The 20,793-nt window shown below is 45.4% G+C and overlaps 1 protein-coding gene across 1 annotated transcript in view; it reads right to left on the minus strand.

Moving 5' to 3' along the window:
• kidins220a (kinase D-interacting substrate 220a) overlaps positions 1-20,793 on the minus strand; it is a 40,802-nt gene that overhangs the window by 15,624 nt on the left and 4,385 nt on the right. The window contains exons 2-23 of the mRNA XM_076165494.1: positions 20,261-20,419; positions 20,015-20,113; positions 19,135-19,233; positions 17,469-17,567; positions 17,142-17,240; positions 16,670-16,768; positions 15,903-16,100; positions 15,526-15,624; positions 15,235-15,333; positions 15,018-15,116; positions 14,716-14,893; positions 14,448-14,612; positions 14,114-14,293; positions 13,525-13,690; positions 13,179-13,330; positions 12,537-12,637; positions 12,026-12,211; positions 11,710-11,850; positions 10,487-10,724; positions 10,297-10,391; positions 8,291-8,435; positions 7,900-8,062 (exon numbers count right to left, since the gene is read on the minus strand). Coding sequence (XP_076021609.1) covers positions 7,900-8,062; positions 8,291-8,435; positions 10,297-10,391; positions 10,487-10,724; positions 11,710-11,850; positions 12,026-12,211; positions 12,537-12,637; positions 13,179-13,330; positions 13,525-13,690; positions 14,114-14,293; positions 14,448-14,612; positions 14,716-14,893; positions 15,018-15,116; positions 15,235-15,333; positions 15,526-15,624; positions 15,903-16,100; positions 16,670-16,768; positions 17,142-17,240; positions 17,469-17,567; positions 19,135-19,233; positions 20,015-20,113; positions 20,261-20,392 — 3,032 coding nt within the window. The 5' untranslated portion in view covers positions 20,393-20,419. The remainder of the gene's footprint in view (positions 1-7,899; positions 8,063-8,290; positions 8,436-10,296; positions 10,392-10,486; positions 10,725-11,709; positions 11,851-12,025; positions 12,212-12,536; positions 12,638-13,178; positions 13,331-13,524; positions 13,691-14,113; positions 14,294-14,447; positions 14,613-14,715; positions 14,894-15,017; positions 15,117-15,234; positions 15,334-15,525; positions 15,625-15,902; positions 16,101-16,669; positions 16,769-17,141; positions 17,241-17,468; positions 17,568-19,134; positions 19,234-20,014; positions 20,114-20,260; positions 20,420-20,793) is intronic.

A 20,793-nucleotide genomic window follows, 5' to 3' on the forward strand; every position in this document is an offset into this window, starting at 1 on the left:
TCTCTTTCTCTCTCTCTTTCTCTCCTGGGCAGTGCCAACTCACTACTTGTGGCAGTGCCTGCTTTGTATACATTCGTGGCAGAATTTAGTCCAGTAATTGCAACTCTCTTGTACTAAGCTGGACCTGTGCATCCCCGAGCAAACCACAAAGACAAGCAGGCTAATGGGAAACACACCAGGCTGATAAAAAACCCGAGCGGCTCCGGAGCGAGCAACCTCTCAGAGAGACGGGCTCGGGACTCAGCGTTTCCCTCAAACGCTGATTAAACTCATGTGTGGCGCTGAAATGGAGCCTCCTCGTTCCAGACCCCAAAAACCTTAACTGAACCCTCTACCGAGAGGAACTAAGGCCTCATTCCTGACAAACGCTACAGTCTAAAAACCTCAGCTTTGAGATTGATGTGCAGGAGCAGAGCTGGAAGCATCCTGGGGCCATGGCCGAATCTGTTCCCCGTGACACTTATAGCACCATGGAGTCCATATCAGAGCGTGCGGTTGTTTGATGGCTGTAACGTTATGCTGTGATGCTGAGTCAGGCTAAGCTGAAGTAGCCTTTCTATAGCAGCTACGCTCCTCTAATCCAAACCATTTCCCTTTCGGTGACGCATCCATTCATCAGAGAAATGAGGAGAGAGGGAGAAGAGATGGGCGAGAGAGAGAGAGAGAGAGAGAGAGAGAGAGAGCGAGACAAGAGAAAGTGAGCTGCACACTGAAACTAAAGTGCTGCTGCTTTGCCAAATCCGTTTCATTTAAAGCCACTTTAAACGTGATGGCGAAGATAAGGAAGACTCTTGCGATCGCTTAAGATACAGGCTGGCGTGGCTATTTCAGCCTCCTTCGCCTGCTGCAGCTAATCATTCTCTGGCATTTCAGAGGTTCCTAAACACACACACACATCACACACACCCCAAACTGCGTGAACTGATTCACGATAGAGGGACCAGGATGCTTTATTTACTGTAGGAACATGTGTGTGTGTGTGTGTGTGTGTGACGGCTGAGTGGCGAACCTAGTTGTCCACTTAAAGGTCAGTGTTGACCTTCTTGCAGCCCTGTACTGCTATTTATAACCACCTCTCCACACACACACACACACACACACACACACGCACACACAGTTTCCAGAGTGTAGACGCCAGCCTCTCTGCTCTTTTCTCTTAAAACTCTCGCTCCTTCTTTTGCAAGTCCATCTCCTGCCCCACATAATCCCCGTCAGTAATGGACGACTCTATGACCACAGAGCAGAGGGCGGACAGAGCTGCAGCCAGGCTCAAATTGATTTTGTGGCGATTCTTTCTGCTTTGTGCGACAAAACAGAACTGAACAATTCTCTTGTTTCATACAATTAGACTAATCCCTCAACCTTGGCTTATGAGCACAAAACCAAAAGGGCTTTAAGGATTTGCGAACAAAAGAATGCCTCTTTGACGTCCTCACGTCCTCACGTGGTCGGCACCGTGCACCGTCGCGCCACCTCCTGTGTCACCTGGAAATTCTGGCCACGGCTGCTGTATTTATGCGTGTTATTTTGCCATTTTGAGCTCAGTGGGAGTTCGGCGGGGAAACTGGCTGATTCACCGCAGCCAAACACCTGAGGGATGCAGGAATGGCTGCTCGGGCCAGAACACACACTCGCGCACGGACACGTTTGAAAATGGAGCAAGTGGAGCAACACGAGACATGAAAACACACATACACACACACTCCTTTAACAGTCATCCTGCTGGTATCTGCTATGATCCTCTATAGTATTCACAAACTAATTCATTTAGCTCAGTTTACCCTTGAGAGCAGACTGTTCCACCTTGCTCTGTTCAATCTCTCTTTTTTGTCACTCCTTATCTTCTTCCACCTCTCTCTCTCTCTCTCCCTCCCTCTCTCTCTCTCCGATGTATGGACCCGGTCCCCGTCTCCCATCGGGGACGGAGCCAGAGCTCGATTGATAAATAGGCGGCTTCACACCAGCCTTTACAAATTCGCGCACGTGTTTCTGTCTCTCGGCGAACGGCGGCGCAACGAGCGATCAAATTACCAGTTTTGACTCCCGTCTTCCAACTGAAGCGGCTCCTGGAGGGATTTAGCGCGGGGACAATAGGCTCCCTCAGAGGAAAGAGAGCGAGACAGAGGGAGAAATGACATTTTGGAGCATTTGCTGCACATCTAGATTAAAGTCAGCGCGGCGAATAGAATGGAAATTCACAGCGAACAATAGGCCAAAGAATGAAGACTTTACATTGGAGGGCAGGAAAAGTTCAAAAGTACTCATCAGAAGACAAGAATAGGATCTTGCCATTTTTGCAGCCCGATATTTAAGGGCTTATTAAAGGATTCTACATAAAAGGAATCACCCGCGTGAGCTTTGAAAGGGCACTTTTATCCCCGCATGTAATTGCAACCAAATTACAATAATTGTGCCAATTAAAGCAATCCTGAATGAAGAGAGTGTCATCTTAATGTTTCAGTACTTGGGATGAGAGTCTCTCTAATTAAGACTGAATTGCCGGGCTACATATTAATTCAGAGTGCGATTAGTGGGGGGGAGGGAAGAAAAGTTTTGAAGAGTCCGAGAAGTGCCTGGTTCTGGTTACGTCTCTGAGAGAGGAGGAGGAGGGGATTGTTTGGTTGATGACTGCGTGGTCGAGACGCCAAAAAGGAGAAGAAGAGGAGGGATCGTAGATAGAGAAGTGCATCAAGAGAAAACAAAAACAACTCTAAAATGACATAATCACACTCGTTTTGCAGGATCAAATCTGTTTTCACCTTTTCCTGGATTTTGCAAATTCTGTAATCTATAAATATTGTTCAAATGTGCAGTAAGATAGCCGGCAGAGATCTTGCTAGAGCGAGACCTTTTAGAAACTAAGTCAGATTCAAGCTCCTTTCTTTCTGGCAGCCGCTGGTTTGACAAACTAGCTCACAATAATGTTTCCCTCAGATTTTGGTGTTATAGTATTCTGTTTTGTAATCAGTTGCTTGTGTCGTTTCTGTGCTGGTGGCTGTCCTCTCGGCACAAATTGCCTTTTGAGGACAATTAATTTTGATTTGATTTTTGAAAACAAAACCGTTGGATGGGTGAACAATAAACAGACAATTTTGCCAAGTTTGCACCCAAAGTGGCTCCAGAGGAACAGCAGGAGATTCTTAACCTCATTAAGGTCGAACATGTCGAGCCCTTACTGCTTCAGCTCAATGAAAAGTCAAGTTATCCTTAATTTCATTATCCTCTGGGACGATTAATGTCCATGTCAAAATTTGAGACATTCTGGATCAAATCTTTAGGCCCATTCGTCACACACACACACACACACACACACACACACGTATTTCTACACAACAAACAACTGACAAATTGGAGCACAGAGGGTTGAAAGGTACAAAAAAAGTCGAAAAATAATTTCTCTCACTCTCTGCTGTGTTCTGCTTCCTGTGATGTGTGATTGTGTATGTGTGTGTGTGTGTCTGCACGTGCATGTGTGTGTGTTTGTCGAACACAAGCTGCATCTCGGGGTCTGATTAATTACACTGATTCTCAGAGGAGTCGGGTGGTGACATATGTTCTTGCACTGGCGTGAGAGCTAGGTGTGTGTGTGAGTGTGCACGTGTGTACCCCTGAGTGTGTACCCGTGTGTGTCTTGCTCGCTCGCGCACCTGAACACACCGATTGTACATGTGATCTGAGATTGTGTTGTGCATATGTTCCTTTGCATGCGTGTGTAGCGGTAAGCGCCGCTTGTCTGCGTCTGATTCAGTTCATACTTTGCATATACGTTCTGTATATCCTCACACAAATCTGGGTGTAAAAGTATTTATGCCATGGTTAGTATGTGTGCGTGTGTGTGTGTGTAAGATTCAGGTGCAGTGCCAGAAACTCCTGAGTGTGGCGGGGGCATCCTGGCACAGGCAGGGCACCAGATGTCAGAGCGGTGCAGGGACCCACTCAGTGGACCTGTGACACTTTGGTTGTTGTTGTTGTTTAGGCCTCAAAACGCATTCTGTAATCAAATCAGTACATCTATAAAAATAAATCCTACCAATACACAGGAGAAAGTTTTTTTTTTTTTATCTAGGAACGTTTCCTCTGGGGTGGAGGAAATCTCACAGCTCCTCGTGTGACCTTAGAGCAGCGAGGTGTCGGCGGCTGCAGCTTGTTGGCGCGGGAAAGCAGCACGTCGTCCTTTTCAGGTTTGACACGAGAGCGAAGTGGGTAAAAAAAAAACCAAAAAAAGGAAGAGCTGGTTGGTGGTATGCACACGTTTTCCTGTGCCAAAGCGAACCACCTGGGCGGAACGGTATTTTGAGCACCTCTGCTCTTTCATGCAATCTATAAATGGCGTATGATTAAACAAACAAGGATCTTAAACATTTTAATTAATTAATTGTGCGGCCCTAGTAACGGAAGATCCCAAACGCCGCCACCACGACTCCACGGTGACACGACTGACACAAATAGCAAAGGTGAGCAACTTCTGTGATTCAGCGTCGGCGTCCTTGAAGCAACTTGCTTGCTGGCGCTGAAATCTTCACTCGACTATTTGCCAAATTGCTGAACGTAATGTAATGAGTCTAAACAACATCAAGCAAACAAACGAAGCAAAAAAGAACATTGGCAGCCCTTGGGAATGGTCGGGGGGCTGCTTTGAAGCAATAACAATGAAGCAGGAGAGAGCTAGGTTAGTCTGTGTAGTCATTAAGTTCCTAATAGCGACTAAAAGAAGGAACATCCCACTCCTGAGAAGCAGGGATAGTGGGGAAAAACCAGAAATGATAAAAGTGAAAGCAGGAGTCAAAAAGGCTGCGGGCTCTAAATTCAATTTGCCAGTGATCTGATTAAAAGAAAGAAGAAACAGCATTTCAGGGTTGTTAATTTGACAGCTACAAATATAAGGACCCGTCCAAAAATATGTCTCGTTTTGTTTTCTTCTCAATTCCTCCCAGTGTGTTGTGCGGCCCACATCACTGGCTCGCTGCTCCAGATAGAATTTGCAGTTTTCCCCGCAGAACCAGTGAGACAAACATTTTAGCCACACACACTCTCACTCTCTCTGTCTCTCCCTCCCTCTGTCTCTCTCTCTCTCTCTCTCTTTGTGTAAGCTTGATTGCTTTGAGGTAATATCTTTTACAGACACTGCCATCTTTGTTAAGGACATGCGTCTTTCCCCGGCATTAGCGTGCCGCCGCCCCCGCCGCCCCTGCCGCCCCCGCCGGCCCCCTCGCCCCCCTCGCCTTACCGTTAATGATAGAAATCGCTGAGGTTATTAACCGATTACACATTCTCCATCAGATTAGGAGACGGCTGTGCTGGCCCGCTCCCGTTACTGGAATTAAGCTCTACACGTTTCTCTCTCAGGCGCCATGTCCTACAATGACACTTCGCAGCCCTTCGTGGTTGCTGGTTGCCTAAAAAAAGCTTTTAGCCATTCTGAAAGCATGTGTGAGTGTGTGTGTGAGAGAGAGATATATGAGAGAGGACAAGTTTGTGGCTACACTGCCGCAGACACTGACAATCATCTTCATCACCTTTTATATCACTCTGTCTCTTGTGCTGATGTTATTTTTCACCAAACTCCAATAACAGTGAAAGAAAACCTCACAGCTTGTTGGGTTGCAACACACAGCGAGGGGACGAGTCGTCTCTGAGAGAGGGCGAGTTTAGAGGGAAATGAATTCCCCCCGAAAACACATCTCCCAGGATTTGACTTGAGCTCTTTCCTATTTCATGTGGAAAATTTCTACACTATGAAAAGAGGATACTTCTGATCCTCCTGCGTATTTTGCCATTCCAAGCCCGACGGAGCCTCACAGAGAGAGAGAGAGAGACAGAGAGAGGAGAGGAGAGGAGACGAGGAGAGCGCGGCGCCTTGTGACTGAGATGCGGGGCGACAGTTGACCTATAAGGGGCTGACTCACCCCCCACGTTCACTTCACCACTAATACATTCATTTATTAATGCTCGGGGGATGTGCTGTTCCACTGTGCAAGAAATGGTTGAGCACGACTTCTAATACACATAAGGTCTGCGTTACATATCTGAGCTGTTAAATAACAATAAGCGAGCAGGAGCACCGATAAATCCACAAACACACAAGTTGGAAATACCTTATCCTGTCATAACAAGGGGAAATGATCTCACAAGCAAGAACTGTAATGTCGCAGTTTAAGCAGGGACAGGACGACGTCGACTGGTTCTGTCTCGGCTACAAATGAAGCCCATGTGTGTGTTTGTGTGCGTGGTTGAGAAAAGAAAGCGAGCAGAAGACATTTCTCAACCAGTAAGAGAGTAAAGGTGAGGACGGCTGTGGTTTGGGGCCTCGCAAAGTGCCGATCTAATGCTAAAAAAGAGGTCAAATTGTCTTTCTGATCTTGAGAAAGAGGAAGAAAAGAGATGAGACAAAGATAGAGACGCAGAGAGAGAGAGGTCTGTCTTATCAGCGGTGGATCGGAGAGGGAGATAAGGCCTCTAGGCAAGGCGTTTGTGTTTAGTCTGTTGGAGGCTTCCTGTCATCACCATTAAGGCTGCTTCTCCGACGTCCGCTGCAGAACAGAGCAGCCATTTGGAAACGAGCGCTGGAGATAAAGAAAGGCGGCGCCGCTGGTCAGAGAGACGATTGTGGCTATGTCAGGTCTACCGAGCAGTTTGGAGCCAAATCCCACACTGCAGTAAAAGCAAAACACAGTCAATCCGGCTCAGTTGTCGGATGTGGAAGCGAGGCGGAATGTAACGGCTGCCTGCTTATTCATAAAGTGTCAGATTGGAATTCTCACATTTCCACAATAATCGGCATTTGTAGAATAAGTAGTTAAGTCCCGGTCAAGATAAGCAAGATAAGTACGCACTGCAGATGTGTGGAAAGAAGCAACACAAATCTAACTAAGTGTAGAAATAAGAATACATCGTTATTTGGGTTACAGTCGGTTCTTTATCTGACACATTGTACACGTTGTACTTTTGCTTTACACGCAACACGCCTCTGCTGCGTGAACAAAGGAAGGTGCATCTATTGTCCTTTGAAAATCGACAGCAAAAATCAAACCTAATAATGAGGCAGTGGTGTGCGGGGGCGGTTGTGTGTGTGTGTGTGTGTGTGTGTGTGTGTGTGTGTGTGTGTGTATCTGTGTCTGTCTGTGTGTGTCTGCTGACTGTAGCTGGCTGACCGGCTGACAGTAATCGTCTGCGACACTTTCCCGCCGCAGGAGTTGCAGGCGCAAGTGCGCGGTGACAGAGTGCAACCTTTAAAAGCCGGCGACTGATGGGCGGCAGCAGCAACCAGAACCACACAACTCAGTCTGCTTGAGTCTGTGGCGAATGTTTCCTGGCTACACACTTCAGAATGTACAATACAAACATATATCCAAATATATACACACACAATGCTTTTCCTTTTGTATGTCACCAAAGAGCGTATGTCTAACATGTCTGATTTTATATTATTTTAAGCTACAGCAGGATACTACAGGTTTTACTACAGACACTATTCTGTCTTGTGCATTATCATCAATTCCAAAACCTGTCTGTCTGTTTCCAATCGCAACAATTACCAGATGATGTAGAAGACGACACTGAAAACACAAGTCCTTTACTGTCACCTACTGGTCAAAGTTATGTATGACAGTAATTTGCTGGGAGGGAAGCAGAAACAACAGGATTCTTTATTGACGCTCAGTCTGAGTGGTTTATTGCACAGTAACCTGCGTCCTTCAGCTCAGCCGCTCCGACCAAATTTATTGGACAATGTCACCGACAGGGAAGAATGATAGGAATAAATTAAGGAAGACAGAAAGAAAGAAAACAAGCCCATACAAAGGAAATATACAAGGGACGCTAGAGAGTCCATCTTGGAGAGAAGGTAAGATAAAATTGGTGTGTGTGTGTGTGTGTGTGTGTGTGTGTGTGTGTGTCCACCTCTCATAGATGCTCTTCAGAGCGACTTGGTCAGACACTCCTTCAGACTCCTCCAGAAAGAGGATGATCCATGAGGTCCTGTAAGGCCACTCCTCTGTGAGGTTGATCCATGACGCTAGTCGGTCCCAGTTGAAGATGATCTGATTGGCCCGAAGTAAACGACCTGCCGGCCATCACACAGAGGATTGGTTTCCGTGGCAAATCACTGTCAAAGGTGTCATGTGCACTGCCGTTCTGCTCTCTGTTACCATTTCAGTATCTGGTAACAATGTAGTCAGAGATCTTTGTATTTTAGATCCTAATTTACCGACGAGCCATTGCCCTTGTTTACCTGATTAAGTCAAAACACCCCGGCTAAAAACACTACAGCAGAGTGTGTTTTATTCTTTACCAGTGATAGAGACGATGTTGAGGAGCCTCCGCATCGTCTGTGGACTGATATCGCTGAACCAGTCCTCTGTCACCAGCAGCTTGGTCAGGTCAAAAGACATCTGTCTGGTGACGGTCCTCTGCATCTGGCGACGCCGATATGTGTCCTGGAGAGGCAAACAGAATAAGAATTAGACCTTCAACCACTATGGTGCCTTCATATCGTGAATATAAGCAATGTATCAAAAAGGCAAATATATCGGCAATGTAAAAATGTTAAAACCTTACTTATATTCCATCATAAATGCTATTCTGAGATTCTAAGATCTCAAAGAAACAAAGAAACCTATAGCAGAGGAGTTTATGGCTCGTCACTGCTGCATGCTGTTCATCATGGGACATGAATTTCAGGGTCACAATGTGATCAAAGGTCATCATGGGATCTCATCCTTGAACAGACAACAACAACAACAGATGGATGGGGCCTCATTTCTCTGCCTTTTCCGGCCTGTTTATGCTTGCTTCTATTTCAGCTCTGTGCTTAGCTGTACTTGCATGTAACCTGATAAAACATTCATGGAAGTGTTGATGTTCTAAATGTTATCTGTTCAGCAGCATACAAGCACTCGTCGCTTGTTCAGATAATCAGAGAAAGGGCTGCAATTTAACCCTGCGAGGTGGGTATGCGGGTGCGACCAATTAACAGCTATTTTTCTCACACTATCAAATAATCTGCTTCCTCTCGCTTTGTCTTCCCTTGCAGATCGTTTCTACACGAGCACAATATTTAATTTGTCGCGAGTGCCGAGGAAAATCAAAGAAAACCAATATCAAAAGCCGAGCAGTCACGACACGGGCTCGCAATTGACACACATCCATCAGAGAACATCTGTGAATTTATCAGACAGCTGCCACGGTCATGAGCCAGGGCAAGGCTTTTGATTGACTTTGAAGTTGGAACGCCAGTCTCATGACCTCCTTCCTCGAGAGATGAAACATATGGGTCGCATTCAGCGAGGGCTGAAAAAGGTCTGCCGTGCAGATCGCCCCGTGTGGCTGACTTCAATTTTCAGCAACGATCATTTGCCGTGAAGTATTCTGCTGATTTACATCGGGATCGGTCCGTACATATTTGCAGTGTGGAGTCATTGGAAATGAGCTGGTAGAGGGATCTCATCCACAATTTGAGAAGCAAAAAGAAACAGAAAGCGGCTCATTCATTTGGCTCTGATTTCATCTCTAAGTGTAAAAACAGGGCCGTCCTGCTGTAACACAAACTGCCGAGAGCAAATAAAAAAAGGAGCATGTCGCCCCCGTAGTTAAAAAATGACCAACTCCACTAATAGAGGCTAAGAGATAAATCAGAGTTACAAGCAAATGTCAGACAAATAAACACACGCGAGGAAGGTGGGATGGAAGAGGAGGTCTCACAGGGGGGTGGGGCGGGGCAGCAGCGACAGCAGCAGAGTCACTTAGCCTCCTGCCAGCAGTCCTGGTGCCAGTGTTTTGTCACAGGGACCCACTGCTGCTAGGCCTTGTCATTAGGCTGTGGCAACGCAGCAGGAAGGATAAACAGCCATTATATCAATTACACCAGGAACCTTGGCCGCACACCGAGCACCTCTCTCCTTCCGTCTCCTTCTGCCCTTTCCCTCCGCCCTGCTTGCTGACACCCGGCCAGAGCTGAAGAAGCTGAGAAGTCACACGTGGAGGGTTTCTACACCGCCGTCTCTCAGTGTCTGCAGGCTAAACACTTTCACGCTCTGTATTCTAATTTAGTTTGATTAATGTCAAGTAGTCAGTCATTCATTTCCAGCTCTATGATGTTCAGTATGTGGACGGCGTGGGCGTGGTGGGAAAGCTGTCAAATCTATGTTGCGTAGTTTGGTAAAGGAAATGACAGCCTCCGATTTATTACTGTCTGAAGCTTCTCTGGAGTTTATTATTGTTTATGTTGTTGGTTTTGGTTGTTGTGGGCTGTGAATGTGGATTGTGTTGACTTAGAGAGACATGTAGAATGGCAGTTACCCTGCGGTTGAGAGCATTCTTGCCGCCAAACTTGGCCTGATCTGCTGGGGTCGCGCCGCTCTGAGACATTCTTCTCTCGCCGTCTTCATGCCAGCCTGGAGAAAAGAGTATAATTCTAAACTAGTTAAATTGTCAAATTGCCCAAACAACGCGTATATAACATGCATATAAATGCTAGTGAGTCCTTTACCCTCAGAAGGTCCCGGGTCTCCGTTGGTGGGCGTTGCCATGCAGAGCTTCTTGGCCGTACTGAGGCCTCGGCTGTTGAGGAAAACTGGCAAGTGGACGATGTTCCGCATATAGTCGTGGCCGTTGATGTTGGAATCTCTCAGCACACTGTTGAGGTTCTGGTTGATAGCTTTGATGATAATATGGGGGTCACTGGCGAAGATGGAGATAAATGGGCCTTTGGAGAAGAGGACCCTCACCTGTCAGGAGAAAGGACAATAAGCTGGTGTGTCTTACCACCGAATGTTTGTGAATGTAAACAATGTCTTTGTCAAACTAGTTTCTGCTCTGTTGCTTTGAAATGCAATTCAGCAATCTCTAAGTCAAGAGTGTTTTTTTACACAATAGATCAATCTGAGCTGTGTTTAATGCTTTAATGTCTAAATGGGATTTTTACAATCGAATCAATCAAGGGTTTGACAACTAGCGCCAGTAGTCTGGAATACTTTAACTTCATTTGTTGTGAGAGTGACTGTGGCACATGGTGCTGGGGATTTCCACTCTGCTTACTAAGGGACATTGTCCAAGTGTCACAGGACACTGATTTGTGTTACATACATTCATGGTTTGTTAACCCCTGCACTGCACCCTCAGGCTCGCCTCACAGGCTGGTGAAGCTCGGCATCATCAACTAAGGCAGTATCACATGACGACCAGATCACATGTCCGCATTGTGTCGCGAGAATAAACAATAGACTCAATATGGTCATTTGTGAATTCTACAAAATGCATTTCAGCGTACTATGCTTGAGAGAGAGAGAGAGAACAGAGAATGGTCTAGATAGGGGTTGCTTGCCGAGATGAGAAGATTGCATTAGCACACAGGAGGCTGCTGTCCTCCCGGGGGTTACTTCACCAAATAATAACATTTGGCTAAAGGAAATTCTATTACAGCAGCTGGGAAGAGGAATCTGAACTTGGAGGTGAGTTGAGACAGCTGGGAACACCGGGGTGGCAGCGCCGCACTGGAGCTCTGAGAGCACAGCGTGTGCAGGTGAAAGAGCCACTTAAAGTTAAAGCCACATGGCAGCTTCTGTGCAAACAGTTTCTCCCATGGCTATAAATTTACTTGAGTGACACATATTGAACAATTTAATTATTTCACATTAACTTGTTATCTAAAGGAAGCGGCACACATAAATTATGCACACAGGCACAAACACACAAGCCAGTGCAAACACAAACCGTGTCGAGCATCTGCAGCACTTTGTCTTGTTCACAAGCGTCCAGCCCGTCGATGATGACGGCCATGCGTGTCTGATTCTGGGTGAAGCCATCAATGGTCTTGGCCATTTTTGACATGAGCTCAACCTCATGTTTCAGAACCTGGTGTGAGAAAGTGTGTGTGAGAAAGTCCAACTGTTAAATAGTCCACAATCATCCCTTCCTTCTATGTAATATCACTAATCAACCAGTCCTGTTCATCTCCCTTAATTCAGGTTGTCTAAGGTTTTACACTGATTTGCAGTGAGATCCAATGACTAAGGGTCGTTACATTTACCTTCATGAATCCTTCGCTCTTGAGTTTGTGCAAGTTATTGGCAGCGCTGTGCAGGCGTTTCCTCTGGGAGTTGAGGACGGAGTCGGCCACCTGCCACCAGGTCTTACAGTTCAGCAGTAGAGCCAAGCCCACCACACTGGCCATGGCTATCAGCACTGCGTTCACCGTCAGGTTATCTGGGTTCACCTGGGGAAATGAAAAGATTCACATTTATTAAATTTGAGCACAGCGCTGTCCAGAGACCTCTGGCCTCTGTCTCCTTTCCTTTTTCTCCCATTTTAATTCCCATTGTTTAAATCAAAAATATAAAAAGGTACAGCTTGACCACTCACAATCGGACTAAAACAAGTTTTGAATCAATGTTTGCTCAATAAAAGATGTAGAAGATACAGAAATACAGTAAAAACAGTTTTACATTAAAGCCTGTGTGTTCTGGCAGGTGGAGTCAGAAGGATTCAGAGCCAATGCAAACACACACCGTGGCCAAGCTTTTCTCACTGCTCTTACCCACCTTGAAGATAGCCAGCAGGGCCATACCAGTGATCAGGCAGCCTAGTGTCAAGGCAAACAGCACGAAGGAGGGAACACAACATGTTTTCTTCCACTTCTTTCCTGTGGCGTGGAAAGAAGGTAATTTGAGAGTGAAAAGGGGGAAAACAGAAAGGAAGAGAAAGTAAATAAGACCTGGAAAAACACTGAGGGTGTAAAATACCAAGAAAAACTATGTTCCAGAGTGAATCATCAGGCGTTAGCACTTGTTTCAAATTCATACTCTACATTCTAAAGTCAAAAGCGTGGCAACATGCAGTACTTACTTTTACTATCATGGATCATTTCTGTACTTTGCATTTGAAGTTACAGAAATAGCATAGCTGCACTCACACTGTTATGACTATCCTGACTATCCATCCAAGGATAAAGAAAATACAGCTCGCCCTCATTTAACTGCACTATGACCAATAGCCAGGTTTCTCAAGGGCAGACAAACTCTATACCCTTCTCTCTCTCTCTCTCTAGATTAACTTTCTTTCTCTCTCTATCTAGATTAACTTTCTATCCCATGAACATTAAATTGAAAATTTAATATTAAAATGTAATTTTATTTAATTATATTAATTTAGTTAATATAAGATTGACAGAGATGTTGAATCACCTTTGATCTCATCTTTCTTGAAGACCCTGAACAGTCTGGTGGCCATGAAGCCAAACTCTCTCTCACACGCATCTGAGAGGGTGGCGATCATCTCTGCCATGGACGTTTCTCCTCCAACGCTGGACAGGCGATTGTAATCCGTGAACAAGAACCTGCGTGGCATGGGAGGGAGACATGTCTTACTGAGATGCAGTTTCAGTCCCCTGTGCAGGTGGGATTGGGGCTGAATCAGTCACCAAAACAAGGATTCAGGTCACCTTTATGTGCTAAAAAAGAAGTGGTGCACTTAGTTTACTTTTGACGTACTAAAGATTGAGCATATAATGTGTGTGGTTGTCAGTTGTACCTGACAGGCAGGGCGCGTGTGGTCTGTTCAGGAAGTTCAGGGGGGTTGACGAACATCAGCTTAAGCAGCAGCTCCAGGTAGCCGACCTGACGTGCCAGGCGGGTGCTGATTACCCAGGCCCAGTTCCAGCTCTCCCCCTCACGTCGGCTTCCAAAGTACACCAAAACTAGAAACACAGGACGTGGTCAACTGAGGTCAAACAATGACATTCACTAACTTCACTCATGTTATGAAGGTTATGTTGCACACTCTCTCTTTTGACAGGCAAGAAAAGGCAAGTTTCATTTTGATGACACAAGTGAAGTCAGCTTATAATATTAGTTGTATAATAGCGCCCTCTAGTGAGCAAAGTATTTTCCAAATTTACTCTTTGTTTTTGTACTTGTTTGGTATGTTTTCATGGATAAATAACTACATAAATATGTCTGCAACACACCCACACATCTATAAACTCCCTCTGGATTTAGCTGGAGAGGCGTGAGTGGGCAGTTAGGTGGTTTGAAAACAAAGAACATCTGGAAAGGCGGAGGAGTTAAAGTTAAGCCGAGGCACCAAGGATATGCTTTGTGCAGCTTGACTGTCTCCTCACCAAAGAATATAAAGAGCAGGGCGAGGAGACTGAGGGAGACCGCGATTGCCAGTTTGGGATCAACAGAGAAGCCAAGGACCACAGCCACTGAGCCACACAGCAGCAGAGTGAGGAAGACCACCAGCCACGAGAACTGGAACAAAGGCTCGATCTGCTGGCCTGCAAATGTCTTCATCTCATCTGATGGGAAATGAGATGAAGTCAGGAATTAAAATGAAAGTGTCATGACCTTTAGGTTTAAGCATAAAAGGGCAGAAAATCCTATTTAAAATCAAATTGTATACAACTTTTGATCACTGCATGAGGTGTACTGTAAAGCTAAAGGCTCATTTACCCTCCAGTTTCTTCAGAAGGAAAGACTTGCCGCTGCCCCACTGGGCATAAAGGCCGACGCAGATCGGTGGCTGCATAGTTGGCTCGCTCAGGATGTCTGCTAGAGCGCTGCTGTAAAGGTCATAGCCCAGCATATCCCCATCTGACTCAGAGGGGGACAGGTGCTCTGAGAGAAGGAGGGAGAAACAGAGAAACACAGTGAGGACTTAAAAACAATTAAGATATGAGGTAATTTTTTAAATAAATGACTTGGGGGAAATGGGTCATACTGGCTCCAAATATCTGTGTGAGGATGCTTTTCTGGTGGGTGCAGTCGATGTTGTACGGCGTCTCTCCGGCCTTGTTTGGCCGGTACAGCAGGCGGCCATCTTTTGGGTTCCTCAACAGCAACTCGGCCAGCTTGCGACTTCGTCCTCGGATGGCGATGTGGAGTGCTGTGTCTCCTTTCTGTGTCAGAGGAGTAAACGAAATCATTACAAATCATTGTATAGCATCATGAATACCTGTTGTTTTTATTGTGAGGATCTTTAGTACATGTATGTTGAATGTCTGAGTGTGTTTTAAACGGTACCCTGTCCACAGCAGACACTTTGGCGCCTTTATCCAGCAGCAGTTCCACTACCTCTATGTTCCTCATTTTGGTAGCTTTGATAAGAGGGGTCTCCCCGTCCTAAAACAACAAATAGAGCAGTTATATAAATGCACTGGAGGAAGCATTTGCAAGGATTGGAAAGAGTGTATTTTACAAAAATATCACTGTGTTTATTTGGCTGCTGGGTGTGCAATACCTTGGTGCAGCTCTCAGTGTCAGGGTTACACTGCAGGATGTCTCTCACCATGGTAGCATTGCCTTTCTCCACTGCCCAGTAGAGGGCAGTCTTTCCATCCTGACATGAAAACAGACCAAATAAATACACCGGAAATATATAGACTAGACATTAGGAGTTTTGTTTGTATAACACAACTGTCTAATTAACCCATAGATTAAGGTTTACTTTAGAAAAGGTATGAAACAAACAAGAGTTATGGTGAGATATTGAGATCATCAATAACAGAGATTGAGGGAGAGCAGCTCCAACCTGGCCCCTGACGTCAATATCGGCATATTTGTTCAGCAGAGCTCTGACTATCTCCACATGACCTCCTCTCACTGCGCCGATCAGCATCGTCTCTCCACACTGAGAGAGAGAGAGAGAGAGAGAGAGAGAGAGAGAGAGAGAGAGAGAGAGAGAGAGAGAGAGAGAGAGAGAGAGAGAGAGAGAGAGAGAGAGAGAGAGAGAGAGAGAGAGAGAGAGAGAGAGAGAGAGAGAGAGAGAGAGAGAGAGAGAGAGAGAGAGAGAGAGAGAGAGATGATACACACCTTTACATACTCACGCCACACTGTATTCTGCACGACTCCCTACAGCATCCTGTTAGTGTCAAACTCTGGCCTGGTAATTAGGTCGGGTGGCCTCACCCTGTCAGGGACATTGACATAGGTGCCAGCGTCCAGCAGGTCCTGTACGATCTCCGTGTGTCCCTCCTTGGCTGCGATGGCCAGGGCTGTGTTACCATCCTTGTCGGTCATGTTGACATTGGGGTTCCTCTTCAACAGCTCCTTGACAACCCCAGTGAAGCCACCTTTCACCCCAACAATCAGAGCCGTCATGGAGTTCTGAAATGACAACAGCAGTGTCTCAAAAAGAGGCGTCATAGATTCAATATTGCACCTTCCAAACACACTCTTGGACGTTGGCAGCATTAAGTTTTGATAGTATGAAAACGGCACTTGAACAGTCAGCAGCCCGTGTCATGGCACCCACAGTGATTTATCTGAATTTGACTTACTGGGTATGTACTTGTGCAGGCAACCCAAATATGAAAACTGTACATACTGATGGAAAATAACAAGATTTAAAATAACAGTGGATAAACAACAACATAAAATGCACAGTCACACAGTATAGTAATGCATGACGCAGCAAAATCAAAACATTTAAAACCTTCCACACTTCTTTCGTTCAAAACTTTCCAGACATTTCTAAAGGCCTTAATAATAGCAGCTTCATATCAATTAATAATAAATTAGTGTACGACAATATCAAACGTTCTAAATAGAAAAACATTTCTATTTTAGCATTGTCTGTGTCATCTGTACAGTTCTGTTGCCCTGATATTGGGATGGATGGTGTTATTGGATTTCTGTTGCCATGTCCACACGCAGAAGATTCACACTCCACTTACTGCTCCCTCCTGGTCCACATCGGCTCCGTTGGCCAGCAGATGCATCACGCTGTCAAAGTGACCTTTCCTGGCTGCCCAGATCAGAGGAGTGGTGCCATACTGAGGAGAACAGAGGGAAACAATGAGATGAAAGTGTAGATGAAAGAGATTTTATAATTCCATCAATATGACATATCAACTTAAAATGATTTTTTGTGGGGGTCTAAACTGTATCAACTTAAAATGATTTTTTGTGGGGGTCTAAACTGTTGATGTTGTGCATATTTATCTATTTTTCACCAAGCAAAGCAAGTATATGAATTCGACAGCATAACACTAAGCAAATCTACTCACTGCTTTGTACTTTGTAAGGTTAAAAAAGAAGCAGGGCGGAAAGACTGCAGGGATCTTTCAGGCACATAACAGCGTCAACATCAATCGTGTGATTAAAAACAACTGAATAATTAACCTATGCAAATCAGCGTGTATTTACCTTGTCTGAGCAGTTGACCTTGGCTCCGTGCTGCAGCAGGAGACGGACAATCTCAGCATGGCCTCGACCTGCCGCCCAGATAATGGGGTAGACGCTGTACTGCTGGGACAGAGGACAGGGATGAAGTCATGCTGACAATAACTAATGACCAGTGTCACGCCTGTGGGAGCACTAGTGCCTTAAGCCGTCTTGTGTGACTGTAACGGCAGATGATGGGGTAAGTATTGATGTTTACTGGCTTTAGATGAAAGCTTCTGTACATCTGAGCTTTTTTAGCAAAGGGAATTCTGTGCAGTAAATAAATACAGGTTGGTGTTGCCAAAGTACCTGACCAGTGATGTTGGGGTTGGCACCTTTCTCCAGCAGCATCTGAGCCACGGCAATACGACCTTTATACGCTGCCCACATGAGAGCAGTCCAGCCTCCCTATAGAGAGACACACAGGTGCAACACAGCTGGGTTTATGTAATGTTTATAGGAGAACTGAGAGGAAACAGCAAAAAGAAAAGCACTCACTGTAAGTCACTGGAACAAAATAGGGAGAAATAATCGCAGATTTTGTGGGAGGAAAATGTGTTATTTACAGTCAATGTGACACATTTTCCACTGAGTGTGCAGTGTCACGCAGGGCGTTTGGTTATAATCCTGTTGTTATGACGGGCCGCGACCTGTCCAGCGGGTGAGACACAGCCCACACTGTGATGACTCAGGTGATGTCCCGAGTCACTTCCAGCAAGACGCTTATGGAAACCATGCGTCATGATGAAACGGAGAAGCAAGGGCTCTTAAAAGCTCCCGGACAAATACAAAAACAGAGACTCTAACCTGAAAAATAACTACAGTTTATACGTATATGTTACATGCTAAAATATATAAATAAGAAAGGAAAGTTCACTATCTGTCCACATTATACCCTAATTAGGGCATTCAGATTATCCTGGCAGATGGAGTCAAAGCGCGGATTACATTTTTCACATTCTTGGCTGCTGTTTAATCTGTGTTACATGATTAAAGGGAAATGTACTTTGCCTCCTGAGCTCCGACATCAACATACTAAATATCAAAAGACTTCTACAATACATCCGCCACCATTAAATACTGCAGCTGCGCCTCATCCTCCGTGTTGTTGCCACTCCACTCATGAATACGGTGAATAGGTGCTACAATAAGCCTGCCTCCGAGAGGTCTGTATCATCAGGGCTGAATCATAGCACAAGCAGACAAGCAGAGCTCAGTAAATGTAATACGGCTGCAGAGGAGCCATGGCGCCCAAGGTAATTTCATTTTATGTCCATTTCAAGGCTAATGGGTCGTTCAGTCCAACCAGCGCAAGGGCCATCACACTGAATAAGAGCCATTACATGGGACGAAGACCTCGTATTTTATTTCATTATACCCTGAATTATATGGAGCCTACATGAACATGGTGGAGTTACAGAGGAAGTCTGAGCGCTGTGGTAATTCACAACCAGAGTTATTTATTGAATGTTTAACGAATAGATAAAAATCATATTGTTGTTCTAATTCCACTTGGAAATACGTTTTGTGTCGTTTCTTTGTTAGTCGGAAGGTTTTCTCATAAATGTATTAAATGTTTTGATTGGAAATTGGATGCAAGTTAGGTCATGGGCTCCTGAGCCAGGAATTTTGTTTTTAATTATCTTATTTTGAGAGATATAGCATATTGCTTGTCCGGAATTATTCATTTGTTACTGTGTTTTGGTCGCTATCGGTATTATGTTGCAGATCTCTATCCAGATAAAAAACAATTCCACATTTCATTTATTATTAAATGATCACTTATCTTCTTATCTCGAAATGTTCTTTGACCTTATCTATTATCCTATTGTATGGCCTTTCACACTAAAACCTGAATTTGCATAACTGCCTGTTAAACTTCAATTTCCCATGCATAAAACAGTAAGAACCGGATCATTTAACTTGCTTCAGACAGTGATTGCCTCCCAGCGACTCTAAATCTCTCTTTCCTCACCATGTCTCGATGTTCCAGGTTGGCATTGTTCTCCAGCAGTTCCTTCACCACGTCGATGAAACCCTCCTTGGATGCCGAGATCAACGCTGTCCAGCAGTCCTGTGCACATGGATAAAGGTGTTACCTTGTCAACTCCCGCCGAGACTTCAACTACATTTGGACAAAGTGTCCTTCAGAGGCCAACTGCAGCCTGGGAATGGTCCACCCGCTGTACCTACCAGCTGGTCGTACCAGGTGCTCATGTGGACAGGGCGCCGTGGGTACAGAAGTGTAAGACAGTCGAGTGTGACGGACAGCGCCTCTCCTCAGGTGTTAGTGATACGAATGAGTGCAGGTTTGAGTGTGCCAGTGTGTAATAGTAGGTTATGTGTGTGCAAGATGTTAATGAGAGGTGTGGTGCAGTGTGTGAACATGCATTCGTCTGGGAGCGTGTGTGTATGCATGCGTGAGTGCGTGCGCGTGTGGGGTTGGAGTTCGGAAGGCGAGGGGTGTTGGCCAGAGTGTGGATACTGTCATTTACTTAAACAAGGGAAGGTAAAAGTGTGTAATAGGTGGTCATTATGGTTCATGGTGGCTCATAATAGAGGCAAACTAAGCCAGAGCAGGGTGAGTTCAGCCAGATGGAACATCAAGGCTAACACGGTGTCAACTCAACCATGTGGTTCAAATAACCACATTGTTTTTCACCTGTGCATGGATTCTTGTGCTTATTTAAATATTTCCACGTGTAGCTGTGTGTGTGTTTGCAGTTGGAAGCAAAGCATGTGTGTGTGTGTGTGTGTGTGTGTGTGTGCGTGCGTGCGTGCGTGCGTGCGTGCGTGCGTGCGTGCGTGCGTGCGTGCGTGCGTGCGTGCGTGCGTGCGTGTGTGTGAATACCTACCACGTCATCCAGGTTGACGCTGGCTCCCCTCTTAATGAGCTCTTGTAATATCTCCAGATTGCCCTGCTCTGCCGCCACCATCAGGGGAGTCTGTCCATTCTGAGACAGGGAGAAAGGAAGAGGTGAGATAGAAGAGAGTCAAAGCATCCCTTTCCCCAACAAGGTAATGCTTCACGATCCCTAACAGCCTTTTATCTCTGTTATTCCCACACAAACTCTGATGGTGCTCTGATGAGGCCGACTTACATCACTCCTGCTGTCCACATCCTTAAACTTATCCAAATGGGCCTTGATGGCAGCCAGGTTTTCCTCCTCCACAAAGCTGAAAAGACTCTGGACGGCCAGAGAGGTCATCTTCAGGGAGGTGGTGGTGTCCATGGCTGCAAACTAATCACCTGTACACCACTGTGGGGAGAGAAAAGAGCAGATGAGTATTCACAGCAGCAATGGCAGGTCTCTACCTGTAGACTGCACGAGAAAACACACACTCCAGCTCATATTAATAGGAGGTGAGACGTTAAAGCATAAGCATCCTCAAAAGCACATAAGAGGCACACCCATACATACCACACACTTTATACTTAATTTTTATATTCTTAAAGATATGAATGCATTTAAAACTGGAAGATAAAACAACAAAGACAAGGAACATTGTTAATATCAATGTTACTGTCACAAATAAATATTGCACCCTGAGAAATGCTGTGTTTTGTGGAAGTGATACTTACTTCCTACAAGTGTGTAAAACCATGGTTACCTTTAGCACACAGCATGGAACA

This window comes from Genypterus blacodes, unplaced genomic scaffold (assembly GCF_046128005.1).
Source record: "Genypterus blacodes isolate CSIRO-AG114 ecotype Tasmania unplaced genomic scaffold, CSIRO-AGI_Gbla_v1 ptg000147l_1, whole genome shotgun sequence".
Classification (NCBI taxonomy): domain Eukaryota; kingdom Metazoa; phylum Chordata; class Actinopteri; order Ophidiiformes; family Ophidiidae; genus Genypterus; species Genypterus blacodes.